The sequence below is a fragment of the Poecilia formosa genome, unplaced genomic scaffold, assembly GCF_000485575.1.
Source record: "Poecilia formosa unplaced genomic scaffold, Poecilia_formosa-5.1.2 Scaffold252, whole genome shotgun sequence".
Classification (NCBI taxonomy): domain Eukaryota; kingdom Metazoa; phylum Chordata; class Actinopteri; order Cyprinodontiformes; family Poeciliidae; genus Poecilia; species Poecilia formosa.
The window spans coordinates 226,980-248,837 of record NW_006800191.1 but is presented as its reverse complement, the minus strand read 5'-3'; the positions used below and the strand labels follow the sequence as shown (position 1 = coordinate 248,837).

At 39.3% G+C, this 21,858-nt stretch overlaps 1 protein-coding gene across 4 annotated transcripts in view; it reads left to right on the top strand.

Annotated features, from left to right (window-relative positions):
- The window catches only part of nectin1b (nectin cell adhesion molecule 1b), a 229,031-nt gene that overhangs the window by 167,685 nt on the left and 39,488 nt on the right, over positions 1–21,858 (top strand). For 3 of the 4 annotated variants that reach the window (XM_007569928.2, XM_016680660.1, XM_007569930.2), the window contains exons 6-8: positions 3,444–3,591; positions 5,116–5,184; positions 19,310–19,403. In XM_007569928.2, the coding sequence (XP_007569990.1) occupies positions 3,444–3,591; positions 5,116–5,184; positions 19,310–19,403 (311 nt within the window). The remainder of the gene's footprint in view (positions 1–3,443; positions 3,592–5,115; positions 5,185–19,309; positions 19,404–21,858) is intronic. The other variant, XM_007569929.2, reaches the window with a different exon arrangement.

Here is a 21,858-nt window from a genome sequence, read left to right as displayed (position 1 = left end):
GTCAGCGTTCAACGTTGATTCAATGTTTCTGGCTGACATTGATTCAATGTTGTTTCAATCATTCTGTGCTATCTGGGATGCTTTAATGTGGAATTCATGTCCAGAAAATAAAAGCTTGAATTTTTGATGTTTCTCCAGCTACATAGGAAGCAGCCAAGGAGCTCAGGCTGTGCAGCAGATGGCTCCCCCAACTTCATGTGTAAGGAGGTGACAGTGTAAATCCCGTGCCTACGGCGCCACAACGAGGGAAATTGCATTCTGATCCAGTCCTCTCCTCTGTGTATTAGTGTTATACAACACACTATTGTGTCTGGCATTTGCATTAGTGGCATGAAATTCAGCCCACTGGCTTTCATGATGTAGCGCGATGAGACAACAGTGGGAGTTCTGGCTTATCTGTTCCCTTGCTGCAACATCACATTCACACTCGCTCTTCCAAATCACTCCACTGCCTTTTCTTTTTACTGAAATAACTAAAGAAAAAAGTTTTTTTTTGTATTTTTGTAGCTACAAAAATAACTATTTACTTTCTTCCACTGCAAGGTTTGACATGATGTTCCTTTCAGGAACAATATGACAGAAAATTAGATCAGCCAAGGCAACCGTAGCATGACAATCTGATAGACATGATATATAGTCACTGGCTGTGGCAGTGAGTGCTGCTGGATACAAGGTGGGCTAACGCGCCTGCCATTGTTCGGCTGTGTGTGAAGTAGTCCTCTGTGTATCCATCATTATGAGTGGTGAATCAACCGAGCGGAGGCCGTCGAGAAGAGGCCCCCTGGGAGCGAGGCCTTGTCCTGTCGCTACGGGGAGGGGCGTGCAGCTAATAATGGAGACATCATGAGGGCAGCAGATAGGCTTTCCTCTTCAAATTGGAGGATAGTGAGAATTTTCTCCGAGCCGATGATTGTTCCCTGGCAGCTTCAACTGCTCTTGTCAAAGAAAACAGACACCAGAGCTGTTTTCCTGAAGGAAAGAAAATTAATTATGGCTCTAAGAGGCGACGACTGTTCTATTTTTGTAGCACCTGACATCGGCTGAAAAACAACAGAGATTCCCGCGAGGCCTTCTGTAATTTAGCCTTTTATCGAAGAGACAACAGATCTTCTTTTTTTAATATTTGTGCTAATCACATTCATCACTATTTGGAGTTATAGCACTTGAGTTGGTGAAATCAACAGTGTTTTGTGCAATTTCTTCCTGCATAGTTAGTTGAAACAACTACCAACATTTTCCAGATCTTTCCAGCATTTTGTATAAAATCACAATAACAGCTGAACTGATGCTTCTTTATGTTAAAGCATAGCTCTTAGTGAAGAATATATGTAGGATATATATGCGATCTGGAGCGTCCAACAAATAGGCCAGCAGCGGAAAACAACGGCGAGAGCGATTTCTGAATGGAGCGTGCCTGACGTGCCCGCGACACGCCTCCACATCGACTATGAATGTAAACCAGATGTGCGAAACATGGGGTGTAGAGCAAAATGTCAAGGTTTGCATTCAGAGTGCACACGTGTCAAACATGAAGCGTCGGATGGGTTTGGTGTGAACGCAGCATAGCATTTGTGTCTTTTCTGTCACTTTGTTGTTGTTTACTGCAAACCCAAAATGGTGGCAAACAAGCTATTTAAGAGTAGTTCTGGCATTTTCTATTTCAATTTCATCAATCAAAGGCATGCTAGTGCTCACAAGATCGCAGTCACTTCAATGAGAAACATTCTGGTATTTTAATATCTTGAGATCTTGTGTGATATGATCTTGTTACACTGTGCAGGTTTGATTTCAATCTTCCACCACATCCTAGAAAGCTAAACATGATTAAGATCCAGTGACTGTAAATAGCCATGAGAGTACAGTTTCATGTTACACAGGATTAGAATGTCAACATGTTCTAATATTTCCCAACCCTAATGTGGGTCATTAAGTTTGATAGGCTCTTTAGAAACCTTTATACATCAAAATGTAATGTGAAGATGAAGTCCTGGACGAGCTCAGCTTCTGCAAAACAAACTGCATCAATCTTTGGAGTATAATTGCAGTTCCTGTGCCAAAATGAATATGTTCTACTTTATCAACAGTACAAACACGGGAAACAAGGTGCGCAGAGCAACATCAACAATCTGCAATGTTTACCACATTGGTTTGGACCCCTCTGCCTCCCCCATCAATCAGCTAAAGTGACAGTCCAACATTTACATGTTTCTCATTCAGCAGAATGAGGCCCATTGTTCAAGTGCAATGCTGGAAATACATGTTGCATTTGTACCTCAGGGATGGCAGGAAGTTCAAAATATAATAGCTTTGTGATGCACTTAAGAGTCCATTTTGGGTTCACTGTCAAGCCTGAGCCAATTCAGGCTTCTTTGGAACAGTTGATGGAGCGCGCATTAAAAATGCAGCAGCGACAGCAGCTGCTGAATGACCACAGCTATGTGGTATTCATGCAACGCCAGGGAAAGGCAGGACAATGGTTTTCACACTGAAATAATTGTCTGAAAATAGTATTTGGATGTGTTTTCATGACACAAAGACTGAAGCCGGAAAAAGCTGTGTCAAATGGCTTGCAGAGAGATTTTCCTTTCGGGACACGCCATTGTTTCGTTCTTTTAAAATGCACTTCTGTTTCCATGTTGACATGGTTTCAACAGGTTTGCAGGGCTGAAATTCTATAAAAAATGTTTTTTGTAAAATATCCTTCAAGGTCTATGGCATTGCACAGGTGTTCAGGTGTTTCAGAATGGCTGTTTACTTCTTTCTAAAAATCTGAACTCATTTAACTTCACTGGAGTCAAATTTAGACACAAATGTACATCACACTGTTCAGATTTTTAATGGAAAAAAAAATATATGAAACCATGAATTTTCTTCCACTTCCAATTGTTCAAATATATAAAGGAGTAGTGCCCAAAATTAAGTTGAAAACCATATTTTTTCTATAATAAAGTTAAAATTCTATTTTATCTGCTCAACAGCAGCATTGAAATGAATAAAATCGATTTTTGTAGAAAAGTTATTTGTAAAATTGTATCTGTATTTCACAACTGTTTAAAGTGATACACAATTTCTGACATTTTGACGTTGATTTATTTTCCTTTTCCAATTTTAGCTCAGCAACAATAATGGGATAATGGCCCCTCTGTGGTTCTATTTACTAGAAAACTAAAATAAATGCAGAAACCTGGTTTAAAAAATGTTATATTTTTGTTGTACCCAACAGTTTCTTTACTTCAGCAATGGTCCAGGTGCTACACTTTGGACACTCCTCATCTAAAAGGATGTGAATACTTTTGCAAGGCGCAGTATGTGGCATTAATCCCACCACTTCCTCCCCACCGCCAGCTTCTTTTCCTGCCTCCTTTCTGCCAAGTACAACCTAGCACCATCAATTACTCAAAGAACACCCAGGCTGACACTGTCATTTCTTCTCTTGTCTGCAGAGAAGCCAATGCCTCAGGGTCCCCCAGGTGGTGTTATCGGGATCCTTGGAGGTGTTGTTGCCATTGGACTCATCATTGGTGTGGCTGTTACTGTTTTCATGGTCCATCGGCGGCAGCAGAAGACCCGCACAGAGACAGATAATGACCTGTGAGTACCAAAGCCAGAACTGGAGAATATTACTGGGAGGGGGTTGGGGGGGTTACGCCGGACAGGTTGTAAGATTAGGTGGGCACTCTTGTCGGGTGACGAAGGTAAAACTCCTTTTCATCTGAACTATTGTCAGACAGAACATGATTCCAATGCGTTTCCCCGCCTCTGTCTCATTTATTCTAGAAGTCAATAATCTCATTTCCTTTGCATCTCGGGGTGAAACATAATGTAATTACAGTCGTGCTCAGAAACGAGTGAAAAAAAAATCATTTTCATTTTCAAGGGCAGATAGAATCAATGATCATATCTTCTAAGAAGCTTCCTGATTATAATGTGGGCCTGAAACACCATTGTTTTAATCAGGACTGATTGCAGTAACAGACTCTGCAGTCTCTTCTTAAGAGAGGTTAGCTTGCATCGGATGCTTATTATACCATCACACGACAAGCTGACTTCTCATAGCTTTTTAGTTTATTGCTGGACTGGGAGTAAATTTTATCTGCATGCACATCATTACATTTTGCAAATAAATTTTATTTGAAATCTATTTCAGCAGATGAGCGATCTGAAAACGAGCATGGATAAAATCCATGCTGTTAGCATTACCAACGATGCGGTGCATACCGATTTAAATATTGATTTGACCCAACCCAGTAAATTAAATGTTGTAAAAGTTTACATTTTCTGCAGAAAAGGAAAGAAAAACTGATTTCCTTTGCAGAATCAATTACTCTTATGAAACTGCTGTTGAAGGCAGATTGAGGGAACACTGTTGTTTACTTCTGCAATTCCACCTCCAGCCAGCTAGGTAATTTTGTTGTGCCTGCAAACCAAGGGGCCATGACAGTTTTGAACATTGCCAGCTGCTGCCCGTCCACAGGGGGGAGGAAAACAGACCACTGGGTGCAACAGAGAGAACAACGAGCAACAGAGCTGCAAAAATCTAAATTAACTTTTTCAGTTATCTCAAAGTGTGTAAACCCTGGGAACGACTAGCTGAAGAAAGAAAGAGATGCACAAGCAAGACCGATAGCTTAGAGGTTGCCAAGTTTTTTTCATGATGCACTTGGGCAAATAGTGCATTTTCAAGATGCAAACCCAGTTCCCTTGAAAATTACTCTGATGTGGGAATGGACTGGTAAAATTGCCTAAGCTTCACGATTGGGGCGGTGCAGCACCGAGCTGAGGGGACAGGAGAGCCTTTATGAGCCTGGAAGTCGAGATTGTGGAGAATATTAGAAGCCGTCCTGGCAGTCACAAGCCACTCTGGCAGCTTTTTGGTTTCCACCTGAAACCTGGAGACCAAAAAGGCTGCATGTCCAACTCTGAACCCACAATGACCCAGAAACCCCACTTCTCTACCTCTCAGCAGCTCTTTTTTTTTTTTCAAGAGAGATGAATCACACAGACTCTTACCGCCCCCATTGCTTTCTGTCTCTTTCTCCCTCCTTGCTAATCTATCTTTCTGTCTCGCTCTGACGCTGAAGTAACTGCTCTTTGTTTCCCACTCCACTCCCTCAGCATTGCTGTTGCTGCTGTTGCTGATAGTTGTGTGACACAGGCTCCAGAGAAGCCAGAGTCCCCCACAAGGAAAGTAGAGGCACCTGACCCCAGTCTGTCCCCTGCCGACCCCTGCCCTCCTGGATCCTCTATTCTGCTGCCTGCATGTAACGGCGGTCTGCAAGTGACGTATTTGAGCACGCCATTGTGAGCGCTGAAAGCTGCAAACTTTCATCGATCACGACTCAGAAGCACTGGACTTGATGTGTTAATAAGAGATTTGTTTTGATGCATCTATAAAGACTTCTGAACTCATGCGTCTCCATTTGACGCAGGAGAAAAGAAAAAACAGAAAATATCCAGCTCCATGAAATAACGGCAATGCCTTTTGATAAACAATTATGCAAGAAAATGAAGCTTGATTAAAAGCAGCTCCAAGATTAATTAAACCTCATCAAAATTAAAAAGATGAAGCGTCCAGCTCCACTTGATCAGATTCACGGAGCTGAATAGGAACAAACAGGATGAGTGGAGATTTTAAAGTAGATGTAAAATTCTTAATCAAAGTTGAGACTTTAAAGGGACAGCTTGTATTTTAAAGTGAGGTACCTGTACTAGAAACGTGACATATCGCAGTACCTCTGTTGAAAAGAAAAGAAAGACAGATTTCACATTTTGGCTAATTTTGGTCTCAAACCTCAAGCTGATTTGATTTCATGCGTTGGATACAGACGTTAAGCATTCATTCTTTTACAAAATACTTTATATCTAATAAGATCACATGAAAATGGCCCCAAGCAGAATATTGTTGAAAATTTGATACTAAGGTGCATGCTAATGGAGATCCTGCACATAGAGAGAACTGTATTTGAAGCCTTTTACTGCCATCTAGCAGTCAGAGTAGAAACTGTATCAGCTTGCGATTTTGAGTACTAAGATGCAATGGAAAAGGTTTGAACATAAACGTATGTTGTAATACAAATTCAAAGCATAGACAGCATAAAACTGCTGAATTTGTTTAGGTACTACAGCTATGCCTAATGTTGCTAATTTGCATCATACCATGGAAAATTTGTATCAGTTGAATGGAATGTTTTCAAAGTAACAATCTCTGTAATTTAGGATCTTAAAATATAAAATAAAACCTCAGCTGAACAAGGTCTAAGTTACCAAGCGCAGACAGTTTGGTTTAGAGGAAAAAGGATGAACAGTTCTTATTAACTGCTAATTATCAGTCCACTGATGGACAACCGTCTTTCCAAACATGCAGATGTTTAATATTGTAGGCTGTATACTTTGATAGCAAATACTTTTAGTTTGAGCTGTTTAAAGTAGCTTAAATTAGCTAAATAGGAGTCAGTCTGTTAGCCTAAACATTTCTCCCAACAAACTCACTGCGATATTACATGTTTCTACTGCAGGTTTGGGAACTATTGTTGATATTATGCAAAAAATTGAATATGTGAACTGTCTCTTTAAAGCTTTGTGACACATAAGATAAGACACGATATTATCCTTAACTGTCCACCTTTTCCCTCTGCCTCCTGCTCGTTTTTCTCCCGTTTTGTGTGCACGACTCCCATCGAATCTGCATGACAAGATTTATCGTTTTCTCAGTACTGTGACCGTTGCTGTGTCTCACTAATTTTGGCATGGATTGCTTCATGTAGTGAAATGTGGTGAAACGCTCTGTGTGTGTTGTTGTCAGTCGTGTTCAGTGTCATATTAGAAACCTGTTCACTTCTTCTAATTGAAATATCTAATGATATAAATGCTGATAAGGTGCAGGAAGGGACTGCGTTGCGTTTGTTTAGCTGCAGGATCACTGTAAAGAGATTCATAGTTTTATGCAAGTGTGTAATGTCGGGGTATAGGGGAAGCGTTTAGCCAGACTGTTTAATTCTGCATGTTGATGAGCTGTTAATCAAGCTTGGGCATTTGATAACATGCCTGACTGCACCGCCAGTCACGCCTCTGTTTGCCCTCACAAAGAAGCACATGATGTGACTCAAAATTGGTCAATCCTAATAAATCACCGGGCTCCTTTTAGAGGCTACACTGGCACAATAGTCAACTGATTATCAAAATAGATAGGCACTGTCAGAGGCGATGTTCTCCCAATAATGTGTTCATCGCTCCGTTTTGCCGGAGCTTGATGTATGACCTCCAAAATGCCGAAAAGCACAGCCAATTATAGCAAAGTGGGTAAAAAATGATGTACAGCTTGGTTCCTTGTTGTTGTAAATACTCGCTGGTATAAACTACTTTGATGCCAACCTCCACCATGCTGTCAACTGCGTAAGAGTAAAACCATAAAGCTACTGTCACACTGTTTCTTATCTTGCTACATATGCTGGCATACAGATGAAGGGCAGAAAACTTAGTGGGGGGTTTTTTGGCGTGGAGTCACTTTATCATTTTTTTCTGCTTTCTTGTGCAGTATCGCACATTTTTGTATCAATTCAACACCAAGTAAGTCCAACGATACCGATACTGATACTTTTAATTATTTAAGTATATCATCAAGCCTCTGACCTTTAGGTATTCTTGTGGTTTTTCCTTTTTACTTTTTTGTTCAAACCTTCAACAGAAATTTAACAAAGTTTATAAGTATCTACAAAATACTTTAATACCATATTAAAATGGTTTTTGTGCATTTTCCCCACACAAACAAATGCAAAACATTATCAGAGAACAAATCAAAATTTATTTTCTGAGGTAGAGTTGAGGGAATCTGAAACTAAAGTACCATGCTAATATCAATCTGATACTGACCTGGTATCAATATTATCAATGTCTTGAATTAATCCACCAAACTCTACAGACCCTATTGAGATTAAAGTTCAGTGCTTTATCCAGATTTGCCTGCAGTAAAGCTGCATGATATCTCACTAATATATCATAAGCATAATATCAATTGGTGCAATATTAATATCAGACAATATTGTTTAGATGCAGCGTCATTGGCTATCATTACCAAGTTTCACCAATTCACATTTCAGTTTGTTTGATGGAGTTTAACTGCAAACTTTATGGAAAAAAATCCCTTTTTCCCTGCAAGGCAACGTTCCCCTATGTGGCCCATGCAACTAATATCATCATCACAATAATTAGTGACAATATTACCGTCACGAGATTGTCTAATATTACAGTTCTCAGTGGCTTAAATAATGCCTCAGAAGACAGGGCCAAGTTAGTTGAGTGAATGTTCACCAGCGCAGACAGAGCATCTGCGTGGCTTATAATGAGTTTAGTTCTAGTTATCAAAAGACTGCTACTATATTTGTGTAGCATTTACTTAAATTTAGTACCAGTGGTGCCTATGTTTAGTAAATAATCTGAGAGTTTAACTGGAAATCAAATTATGTACTCTATGGTATCAGATGGCATACTGACAACAGTATAAGGCAGATATGCAATAGTGTGACGGGAGGTATTAAGTACATTCAACCACAATGAAAATAACTAAAGGGTTATAGAGCATTGCTATTATTTTGGAAGGCATTTGAAGTCACTGATGGACAGTAGTTGTGTTATTTAGCAGTACCTTTAAAAACATATAATTCTGGAAGAAGTAAATCCAAGAGATATAACTTGTTCTTGTGTACATTTTGATTTGTAAGATGGTCATCTTTACTATGTGAAGACCTTTTAAATGTGCTAAATGGTCAATTATTGTTGCACATCCTCTTGCTTTAAGCTGTAACCAAAGTAGGATTGTCTCTCATGTGAGTCTTTGAATTGTTAATGTACTGGGTGTCAACTGAAAACTTTTATATCTAATGTCAGTAAATAAAACTGGTGCTTTGTTTTTGCTGTATAGAATGTGCTACATGCGTTTCAAGTGTCTAGGGCAATCCTCGTCTTTTTTTTTTGTATATCGGAGTACGTATGTGTACAATGTCTTATGTTGAAAACACACTGGAACCGAGTGGATGTATGGCTGTAAAGTGTTTTTGGAAGCTAAGCTTCTCTCCTCAGCAAAAGAAAATTTTTTGATAAACTTGTCAAAGAACACAAAAGAAACACTTTGCTTGTTTCATTCTTTCCCCCTCTTTCTTCTTTTGCAAGCAAAGAAGGAAATCTGAGTTGTGCAGAGTAATTGTTGTCCGCCTTCTGAAAAAGATTGGAGCTAGACAAAGCATGAAAGTAATTGCCTCCTAAAGATCAAATCACATTTATCCCGTCTTGCAATTAAAAGTATCATTAGCATTTAAATTGCCAAATAAGATTGTGATCAACAGAAATCAATAGGAGTGCCAAGGATCAGCTCCAGCACTTCAGGTTGTTTTCTGCGGGTTGGGCTGCAGTTTTTAGGCGGCTCCTTAATCCAAATGCTTCTGGGGATGCAACACTTTACAATCTCTCACCAAACTGAAGAGGGGAAGAGTGTTTTCTTACTGTAAAGCTGAGGGACATCTTAACCCTGATTGAACACAAAAAATGAGTCTCACCAGCACAACAACTTCTAATAGGAAAGTCACTTTTTTCTGATTGCACTGTAAAAAGTTGTTTCCTTTGCTGTAAATCTTTCCTCTCAGTTTAAGGATTAGTTATGTTTTCTCATTGCTATCCCCTTCAAATCTCCCCTTAAGCTGCCCTGAGCCTTTTGTAGCCAACCGAGCGAGGAGGAGCGAGGTCTTCAAGGTGGATATCTGAGTAGGAAACAAAGTGCAAAGCCAGAGAGTAGCTTATGGTTCTCTGCCCACTGCTTTCTGCTCCCCTTAGGCTTGCAGCGCCTGTCAGCTCTAGTTTGTGTCTGCGTCTCACACAGCCGACGCCCCCATGCTGCCAGCATCGCGTTGGGCTCTGAAGAAGCCTGCGCGATCACACAGCTGAGATGCACATGAGGTGATCAAGCCGAGGAGAGCATCATTGTTTCTGACTAATGACTGACAGAGCCAACGTCATGAACAAACAGACACATGAGCTTAAACATGATTGGTGTAATGAAACCGTTGGAGACAGAAATGTGTCGGGCTACAAATGTCATCCGTGAGATGTTTCTACTGAGAACAGTCCAAATAGTTATTTAGAGTATGAACATAGAAGAAGCTTCTATTAATAGTTTCTTATTTGTGATGTTATGTTTTCTGCTAAATATAAAAAAGTAATAATCAGTAATTGCACACAAATATATGCAAATAAAATGTTTACATTAGCTTAAAATGCCAAAAGGGGAAATCTGCAGTTGGGATTAAGAAATTCGGTTTTGCATTTGGATACATTTTCATTCCAAGAAACCCCAAGTCACAGTAGAAACCACATAAATATCTGTAGCAACACCATCAATCTGTCAAAGCTCACTGGTTATGTTCTCGATTTCTTGTTTTAACTGGAAAAACTGGGATTTTTCCACATTAAAGGTCCTGAGACTTACAGACTATTAACACTGGGTTAAGGTAGTGATGGCCAACTAATTGGACGTTGTGGTAAATAAACTGCAGAACAGGTGGTGACAGTAGAAAACAGCAATGGGAAGAAAAAGTAACACAGGCCACTCCAAATATACCTATTTGGAAGAAATAGCAAACGTGTGGAAAGTGAAGGTGACATGCAGTGCCTTTGGTAAATGACATAAACTGAATTGTGATTTCCAAACTGCGAGAGCAACTCGAGCACTTTCAGGAAATGACACCAGAACTGTTTGTCCAGATGCACACAGCACTTTCAAAGCCTAGCCAAGATAAATTGTAGAACCTTCTGGAGTCCTGAAGAAAAACCACTAATACATGATGAAGTCTGTTGGTGAGAAGCCGACTTCTCATCACATCGTGATGGTCTCTGCATCCATCAGGCGTCACATACATACCAGCATGACATTACTAATGGCCTGCATAGTTTTCAAGATAAAAGAGCTACTTTAATTATTTGAAAAGTCACTGTTAAATTGGAATCTAAATTCTAATATATTATTAGAATATTGAAGTTCTCATATATAAAAGCACAATACTTTACATTAAAAAAAAAACTCTTGTATCTTTTTTCCCCTATGAATAAAGTTGTACCTTCAAATTGCCAGTTGGGTATAAAACAACTCATCAAGCTATTATAGTTGCCAGTCCGTCGCATGACATGAGTCACAAAGGACAAACAACCAAGACGCACAAACTCACACAAAGAAATTTAGAGTGACCATGCTTCTGAAATGTGGGAGGAAGACCCAGAGAAAATTAATGCATGCATGGTGTGAACATGAAAACTCCACACGTAAAGATCCCAGGCTGGGATTCAAACCCTTTTGCTCCAGAGCTACCAACTGCAGCCCAGGAAACATCCCAGTTGTGTTGTTAATCCAGTTTTGGGTCAAATATGGACTAACCCCATGGGTGAACTTAACAAAACTGGGTTGGGTTACAGATTTGACACAGCAAACAGGGGTTATGTTTTTAAAATAAACATCAAGAGATGCCAAAGAGAAAAAGAACAGGCCATGGACTCAAACACCAAATAAGTAAAGCTTACATTACTTATTTTCAATCAGGATTAACAGAATAAAACAACTTTATATTAACAAAATGCTGATAAATAACTGAATTTAGATTTTAAAATGACATTAATCATTTAACATGAATATTGCCTGTCTTTATGACCTGTATCTTGGTTCAAAGTTTAACATAGTTATAACTTGTTTGTGCTAACAACGTAGCAGGTAAAAAGCTAATGATAACTAATCTAAATAAGTAATTAACACAAAAATCTGACATGTATAGTATTATACAGCTATATATCTATGACCTTAATGTTTCTTATTTCATCCAGTGGAGAATGTTCTCATCGGGCTGATGTGTAACTCAAGATGGCAGTGTGTGAACAGCGATGAAATTCTTATAGTCCTATCTCTTAAAAGGATCCACAATTAGTTGTAACAATAGACTTTGAGAAATATTTTAGATGTAAAAACTATACTGTAGGCTGTTACGCATTTATAAATTAAAATATTCTCACATGGACGTCGCCATGTTGTTTACGCTGCAGTGCATTCTGGGTAAATGATTTATGCGACGATGAGTAACGTCATTAAAAGCCTTTTCAATTTGAACCATAGCGTATTGAAATGGATGGTAATGTAGAAATCACGAGGGTAAATGAAGATGAGGATAACCAAACTGAAGGAAGACGAAAGAGTTGACCGAAGACGCTGGTGTTTTTCTGCTGCTGCTAACTTCAGCTTTATAAATTAAACCATCAATAACACCTACCGCTCCTCGGACTGTGTGATCCGGTAAGTAGTTGACGTGCTGCGTGTCCGGTCCTGTTAACACTCTGTACCGGATGTTCTGATTAGCAATAGTCTTTCACTTGCTAGCCGGCGGCAGGGTTTGGCGCTTTGTGGATAAAAATTGTCGGTACGGGATTTGTTTTTAGCTTGCGGGGCTAGCGACCATCCGTTAGGTCCTTCATCAGTTTCGCTCGTCAAAATGGCTCCCTCGTCTGGAGTTGAGATCGCAACTGTAGTTCCTTCGGAATTTGTGTTCATCGCCCACTGTGCAATATTAATATGATTATTTTTTATTACAACCAACAGCGATACAATTTTGCACCAGTCAAACGCAATATAATAAACAACAACTCTGTTAAAGTTGGTCTTCCTGCGTTTAATCTGTTCGTTTCAGTACATGACGCGCGAAAATGCGTCATCAACCCAGCATGGATTGCGCAGATTAAAAAAATAAAATAAAATGGCGACCTCCCAAAAGGTTTTTTAGTTCATTGGAAAATTACAACATATTTAGGCCAACATGTTGAACAAATTGTGGATCTCTTTGTAACTTAGAATTGGGGGCCAAACATTAAACAAACCGTTTGGGTTTAAAGGGAAAAAAAATCTAGCAATTGTTTATATATATATATATATATATATATATATATATATATATATATATATATATATATATATATAAGTTATTCAAAGCTAATTGTATAAAAATCCAAAAGTAAGAAATTATGTCCAGTTTAACAGAGAGTGTGGTTCAATTATTTCTGGTGGCAAGACATGAAATTATGCAGTTATATGAAACCAGGTTACTTAAATTAAAGCTTAATCTACTTCCTCTGAGAAATCTCACTATTTTAAAGCCCCTATGCTGCAGCTACCAACACAATGTACCTATTATACCTTTTATGGGGGACTGCCTGTGAAGCAAGCATTTTCTAAGTGACTTAATAAATGCACTCTGCTAAGCTTTTTTACCCTCTAAAGCAAGTAATTAATGGGTAAAAATGTATACCTGTAAGACCTGCTGTAATTATTTCTGTGTTCACATATGCACATTTTCTCAATTCACAGTTTGCATATGTTGTATCATGTGTGAAAATTCACTACTGTATGCTAACCTCTTATTACTGATACCAATGTGAGTCACTTAGAAACATTTGTAGATGTTAAATTCAATACAGTTTGAATTATTTATAATGCATTAATTCACAATGTCATGTAAAGGTAAACTACAAAAAAGTAATTTTTATTCAGTCATAAGTACATGCTAATTTATCTTTTCTATCAAACAGAGCATTAGGTTCAGTTAAACATTTAAATTAGCTTAGCTTTCAGGATTCCCTCTTCCTGAACAAGCACAGAGCAACAACAGGCAATTGTTTGACTTTACAGCAATCCCTCATACCGAGGATGCCTGTAGCGACAGTGGAAAGGAAAAACTCCCCTTTTAATAGAAAAAAATCTCCAGCAGGTCATGGAGAGGTACGAGAGGCCATCTGTCATGACCGACTGGGGGTTGAGCAGATACAAAAAACTGACCGCTAACTTTCAGGACAATGACGTCTCCAATCTTTTTAACTGTCGAAACTGGAGTTTCTGTAAGAAATGTTGCTACATTAAGAAAGTCATTATGTTCTGACATCACCAAAAACATTCATAGCATTTTCCAAACATGCTGTTAAATTTCAACAAATCCAATCTGCTGATGTTTTCATGTGGAGAAGTTTGGTGAACGGCTAGGCTAATGCTAGCATGTTTATGTTTTAATAGGACTCATTGATAATTTGATTGATTGTTTCAAAGCAGACCTAGTTAATCATGTGTGAACAAAACCTACAGAAAACATTCATAAACGTACCTCTTTGCCTCAAACATCATAATGTTTACTGACTGCAGTGTCAGCTGACGTTAGACATTTGTCACTGACAGACGGTCACTGCAGCTATGATGTTCTTTATCTGTGAACATCATAGCAAAGAATAAAAAATACCCAGATTTGTTAGATTAATGAGACAATGTCTAAATTCTGTTTTATAAATTTTGTACATGAAAAAGGATGTGCTTGTTGTGTTATCATCATATTTATATTGCCCTTCTTGCTGTAAGTAATATAAACACATATCAGAAGTTAAGTTAAGCCAGTGACTTGATGAAGACCCTGATTTTATTAAACAATAGTTTCAACTATTATTTCAACTTTGTTTTACTGACATGGCTTTAATTTACTCAATAAAATGCAGATTATTAATGAACCAATCAAAGACTGAGACAACAAACGGCGTAAAATTATGCTAAGATATGATTTCATTTATTTGATGAATACTGTGGATAATGATAATGGAAAGTCAATGTTAACACTTCCACTAATTTTTTAAAAGACACTTTGCTTTGTGAAACATGCTCGAAGTTTGATGAATATGTATAAACATGCAGTAGATGAACTTTGGTTTAAAAAAAAACTTTTGAAAGAAAACACAATGTTTCCTAAAACGCAGTTTGCTTTGCTTCATGTCTCTTTTCCTATGGCTGTATTGGTTATACAAATACGTTAAGGTAATCAAGCAGCGTACATGTAGAAACTTGACGTTTACTTGCATAGCAAACAGAGGCTGTGTGTTTGTCTTGGCATCTGCTCGCCTGTGCTCCAGTCTTACTATGTATTTGTACTCTCAGCACACACACCACTTCATCAAACGCTGCTTTCTGCTCCCTCCTCCCAAGCAACGTGTCAAACGGGAGCAGCATCCTGTGCTACGCACTACTGCTGCTGCTGCTTGTGTGTAACATGATAACAAATGTTGCAGGATTCAATCGAGAATGGGAGGTATGTCGCGGCCAACGTGACCGCTGTAGGGATGCAGCCATGAGATGAGTCAATATCCTTGTGTTTGGTCAAATTTAATAAACCACTCTGCATGTGGGGGGGGGGGCCCTGCAAACTGCATATTTGTCCTGACTCCCTTGCAATGAAACGCAATTTCCAGAGTTTCCACAAGATCCGATGTAGGTAGAAAAAAAAATAAAAAATTGCAGGCTGAAATGGAAATTTACGTTCATAAACATTGCAGGATTCACCTTGTTTGAATGAATTTGTCCACACCTGCGGACACCGCGGTTTTACTTTTTCACGAGTCGGAGTGAGAAATGTGTCTGGATTAGAGAGACGGCACGTCTTGAGTTTACAGCAGGGGAGAGCGGTATGGAACCGATCGATGTTTTTCTCAGCCACCGTATTTCTGCTGAGGGTATTTCCATGCGATTCACAGCAGATGTCGTTAACAACCCAAGTAATCAGCACTTTGAAAAAGATCAACACAACTGTGTCCACAACTCAAGTTATGAGTAATACAATAGAATAACGTGTTGTTCATTTATTACAATACAATCCTTTGTTGATCATTTTTATTTTTATATCTTTTCATTCAAACTGTGATTAAATCTTGGAGCCTCTTCTTTGCTCTCAGGTTTTTTGCATAGATTTTTACTCATACGGTTGGCTGGATCAGATTTATTTTCTTCCTCTGAAACCAGTTAAGAGTTTCTTCGGCTGACAGTTGAGTGCATTACTTGTCATTTGCCTTTAATAAATTATACCTGCTAATTCAAGGTCTTGCTGAAGTGTGGTCCTTGGTTTTATTTTTACTCCTCTGCCCTGTCAGGAGCATCGGTCCATCGCTGATTTGTGGTAAATAATCATTTTTCCATTTTCAGATTATTTCAAACTTTAACAGTCAGAAGTTCAGACATACATCTGCAAACAGCATCAACAATATCGTCTTGAGAGGGCTCTTTACTTATCATTAGATGCTTCTTTTATTATCCCTTGGTATCAAGAAATCTTTTTATAGGCCTTTAATTAGGATGAGGCCAGACAGCATTTATTTGCCCTAATGAAGGTAGGCACAATTGCTTTCAAAAGCTGACAGGTTTTCACAATTTTCTTGGCTTTCTCTGCATTTTTGCACCTACTTTTCAACACTTTTATTCAGGCTTTTTACATAGAGGTTTATTTATAAACCTACTTGTATTGACGTTTTTAGATATGCGGATAACTTTACATCTATGTAAAAAGACGGAATAATAAAGGGTGAAACCTTTGTCATTCCATCTTTTATTCCAGTTTTTACATAGAAGTTTATTTATATGTTTATTTTTATTGATATTTTTGGATATGTGGATAACGTGGGTTGCTCCCAACCTCTGGTTCTGGTGTGAAAATACAAAAAAACTGTGTCAAGATTAGTGAAACATCTATATTCTCTGTCATTTCTATTGTGCATATTATTGTGCAAACTGGAATTATGAAAATATTTTTTTTTAATGGGAACATGCCAATTTTGAAAAAAAAAAGTTTTTTCTTTTTTTTGATAAAATATTTTGGCTGTAGGATCATTTGGCTTTTCAACTGTAACAAAATTTGTGTATTTTACAAAACTGCAGTAGAAACCCAGCCGTGATCAATAACCAGATGTTACTACTAGCGGAAAACACGAAGAAGATGACAGGAAGTAGTAGGAGGATGATGGTGCAGCTTCTGTTTAACTGCATTTCTTATTCAACGGAAACACAGCAATTACAAAATTGTATTTTTGCGCCATTAGCTGCACATCGACGACGTTTTGCGCACATTTGTAACAGAAGCGCAGCGTTAGCTTGCACAGAGAGAGGGGTTGAAATGCATTATTCGAAACATCATTACGGCGTTCGCCGTGAAACCATCTTGAATTCTCCCTGGTACTGATATGCAGTCTGTCATAAGCAGTGACATAAAATACTTTTAATGAGCACGGTGCTGTACCTGTGCAGAATGGATTTCTGTAAGCCTGATATTTATCTATCTCAGAGAAAATTGTAGGTTCTGGCTTGTCGAGGAGGTAACACGCTGAATGCTGCCTTTCTGTGTGATAGCTGTGCCTCAGTGCTGCAGGCAGGCAGGCAGGCTGAGTATGGTGCCACATGAATCTGGCAGGGGCACTGCAGCCCCGTCTGGAGACAAGGTGATACGGACCGGAAATAATGAGCGTGAAAGAAAGAGTTAAGAGGTGCACTCATGCACAAATTTTCTGCACATTAAAACGCCAGCATGGCCTTGCGGAAAGGTCATGTTATTCAATAAGGACGTGAACCAGTGCGAATGGGAGGCGGGAGGAGGTGGAGATAATGCGTGTAGGTACACAGCTTAGTATCCGTGCTGCACTTCATTATCTTTGATCACTGCTGATATCATGTCAGAGTACGACAGATGACATCTGACTGCCGGCATGTTGGAGGGAAGAGGTTTTCTTTGTAACTGTTGCATGGCGGCAAACCTTTCTGTCGGAAATAATTATCCAAATTCACATCAGATCAGTTCAACATAAAGCTTTCAATTACGGCTGTCCATCAGGTCCACAAATCTAATTTTCTATTAGATCACGACACGACATTTTTATTGTTGATTTACTTTAAGAGGATGTGACCTACAGCGTTAAACAAGATGCTTACACATGGAGCCTAAAAAGAGATGGAACCGTGTTTTCATTTCTGAATCAAACTAAACTTTTCCTGTTTTGTCTGTCAGGATTACAAATCTAAAGGCCAGAAAAATGAAGGGATAAGTTTTAGTATCTCATACGCTATGATTACTATAAGCAATCTGTTGAGACACAGTTGTTGTTGTTATTGAGAATTTGATGGTAGAACCTCAAAAACATTGATTCCTTGTGTGGCATCATGGGAAATCCAAAGGAACTCAAACAAACCTCCAGAAGCCTTTTTCATAGTTGGGTACAAAATGTCCAGATGTCCCAACTCTAATGACCGTCGGCAAACCTAAACATTTGCACCAGTTCTGTCTAGAGGAATAAGCCACATTCCCAGCAAACCAGAGGAAACTGTGGGGAAAAAAAACTAAAAACAGAGTTTCACCAAAAACTAAAGAAATTTTTTCAACACTTTGAATTTTAAGAAAGAAAATATCTAATTAGTTTGGCGTTTAGACGGGCAGTATTGCGTGAAATCAAAATATTTTTAACTTTGCATCATTCTGGAGTGTTGCTCTGATTTTCTTCCATTCATATTTGAGTAATCCTGTAGTGGCAGCCAAGCACCGACTCCCCCACTCAGCTCCTTCAGACTAGCAGCAGCAACAGTTGGCAGACGCCACTGTAGAAACTACTTTTCACTCCTCAGAACGAAGATAAAGGGTCAATAGAGGAGGATTCCTGTGATGATGTGCTTACGGCAGCTTGTCGGAAAGACACAGAAGCCCATTTTCAAGGTGTTAGCTTTCTTTTATGTTGTGTTTGATACATGCAGCATATTTATAACAACTGAAGGCAGCATAGTTACTAGACTGTGCTTTAATATGGCACCATGTGGCTGGAAAATAATTTGGTGATCTTAACTGACCTAAAGCAGGAACAGTTTTGTTTGACCAGACAGTGAGAAACAACATGTTGTATGTAAATATTTTGCTCCAGATGTAGCTTTGAGTCGTTGCGGGTTTGTTTTCCCCGGTGTGGCCTCGGAGGGCAGGGTTGAGTGCATTAGGATGAAGGGTGTTGGTGCCGGTGATTCAGGTAAAAGCGCCCGCTGAGCTCTTTGTGTCCCAGCTCTGAACGGCATGTCAAACAAATGGTCACTGCACAGTAGGCAGGGTGTTTGTCCACGTGGCACTCTGGATGAGGTTCAGTCCAACCCTGAGGACCTGACTCACACATGCCCTTCTCCCTGCCCTCTACACCCCCTCCATCCCTATCTCCTCACCTCAGTGTCCAATTACAGCCCACTCTCATTAGCACAGTGTCTCTCCAGCGAGAGCCTTTGCAAGGGCAGGGATGGCTGCGGCTGCAACAAAGCCACCAACACGAGATCTATCAAAATCCAAGGAAAGAGTGAAAAAGGCAAGTGCAGGCAGGACTTCTCATTATAGAGTGCTGTAGAAGGTGAGGGACGTGAAGAGCAGCCCACCCTGACTGTGCTGAGTGTCATGTTGTCTTTTCAATCTCTTAACAGGACTGACCTCCCACCCGCCCACAAACCAGCTCCCCCGCCTCCCAAAAAGAAGAACAGCGACATGAAGGGACACTTGACCTCCGACGACATCCAGGTAAGACTTTTAATTATCTGCCCAACTTTAAAATGAACATTTGCAGCCTGGACCCGTTTTAAAAACGAGGCATTTATCTTTACGTGAGAATAAACTGAAGTAGCGTTGAGCCTCTGCCTTTTGTATTTTCTTGAAAAAGGTTTTAATATGCATCAACTGGGCTTCAGCTGAATCCCATTTCCCAGGGTTACCCGAAATTTCCCCTGAAGTTTTCTCAAAGTGCCCTTTGTTCAAATCCTCACAGGCTGGTGCTTAAAATGTTCCCCGGTGAAACGGGACCCCACTTTGAGAAACCTACAGCACCTTCAATATGTTTTACAGACCAACACAAAGAAGGCCATAACTTGAAAATGGAAAATATGTTCATGTATAGCTGTTTCTACCAGCTGTGCACATCTGGAGATGGATATTTATTCTGACATTTCTTTACACAATAACTCAACCACAGTTAAACTGAGAAGACAATGTCTGAACTGTGAGTTTTGAAGTCTTGCCACAGATTTTCAATTTTCAATGGGCCAGTTTGAAACATGGATTTGCTTTGATCTAAACCACGGCTCTTCAAATCCAGGCTTCAAGCAACTTTCAGACGGGATCCAGGTCCAAAGCATTTTTACCAAATGAGTGAATCACATCCTCAGTAGCAGGCCAGGTTCTGCAAAGTCCTTCAGATGACCTCATTGTTTGACTCGGGTGGCAGCAAAGTGGCAGCATCATGACATTACATTACTGAAACAAAACCAGCAGCAGCTAATTCCAGTCCTAAAAAGTTGGTGGTCTGCATGTTTTAGGTGTGTTCTTGCACCAAAACATCTCATCTAATTAGTTCAATTATTTCCTCATTTTGATGCCAAGCTTATTTAAATTTAGGGATGCACTGATTGCAGTTGTCTGGCCAATTACCGATCTGTAAAAAACCTGACCTGCCGGTTCCGATTTTGGCCGATTCCAATTTTCGTTGGCTGAAATGTTGCTCAACATAGCAAGAAAGTTTCTGAATTGGCAATATGGGGGTGCTTGTTGTAAACTGCCAACGTGCAGACGTGACCTGCAGGGCCGGTCTGTCCGTCAAACCAGCAGTTCATTTTCAAACCTTTTCTGAGGTTGATAAAATCAGCCGATCGCAGAACTCCCAAAATTAAGGAAATAAAATTCTGCATCATTATTTAAATTTGTTGTGGTCAAATCTAAAACACACGTCAGTTATTTTTGGAAACAATTCATCCTTAACAATTGGAAAACCCTCCACAAAGTCCTTTTAAAAACATTTAAATTAACCAAATGATTATGCAGTTTATGCATATTTTTAAGTTTTCAATTGTCATGCTTGCAAGAAAATCTACAATAAATCCAGGTGCTGCTTTTTCCTGAGAACTGATTCTGCACAGCAGCGTCTCACAAAGTAGCAGGGGCCCGATTTTATCATAGAAAACGTCGATTTCACGCCGTCCCAAAATATTTAGGGATTATTTGAATTTGAACTCTAAATCATGACTCTATCTTCATTCGTGTGTTCATCCACTTAGCTGGCGAGTTCCTGCCTGAAAGCCTGTCAGTCATCATGATGAGCAGTCTCCTTAAATGACACAGAGATAATCAGCACAGCCACCAGGCAGCTTGTAATGACACAGCTCTAATTATTACTCTCTACTTTTTGAACTTCTAGAGGTTTTGCCTTAGCAAAACTTTATCAAGTAATTCACTGTAATTTATATCTTTTTTAGGATGCAGCAATAAAGCAAGATTTTCTCGTATCCCCACCTTTCCAGACAGTCTGTGCTCGCATGGCTCCGTTACCAGGAGTCACTACCGAGTCACAGCAAAGTGTTTTCAGGAAGTGGCAGACAACAATGCTTCACGTGGGCGGGTAGACGTCAAAACAGAATCCATGTAAATGTGGGGAGCCAAGATTATTCCCTTCAGCTGTCGTGTGTCTTAATGTGTTAATGTTGCTGGGACTCGGGGAATTTCTTTTTAAAAAGAAAGGAAGAAAAACCGTCTTCTGCTGTATTTTCTAAAATATGAAACTGAAAGCTTTAGAGCAGCAGCGTCCAAACTGCTGCCCCGGGGGCCATTTGTAGCTCTAGGAAGGATTTTCTGTGGCCCCTGACAGCAATTCAAAAAGGGACGAATATGAACAACCAACACAGGCAGTTCATAAGATCCAGCTAGCCTTTTTGGAGAAAGAGTGAGCCATATGCTGTTCTTCTTGTTGAGGATGAAAATTTAGGAATTATATGCTTTTCTTTTAGGAAGTGTGACTTTTTTTTTTCATAAATTACTGATCAATTCTCAACAAAAATCAGATTAATGTGTAGTTTGTTGCTGAACATCTAAAATTGAATTAAAACATGTTGAATTTAGTTGAAGTTGTTTCTCTAATGCAAAAGAAGACAAAACTAACGCAAAAATAACTTTACAGCAACATACACTAGCTTGTTTTAAGTCAGTAATT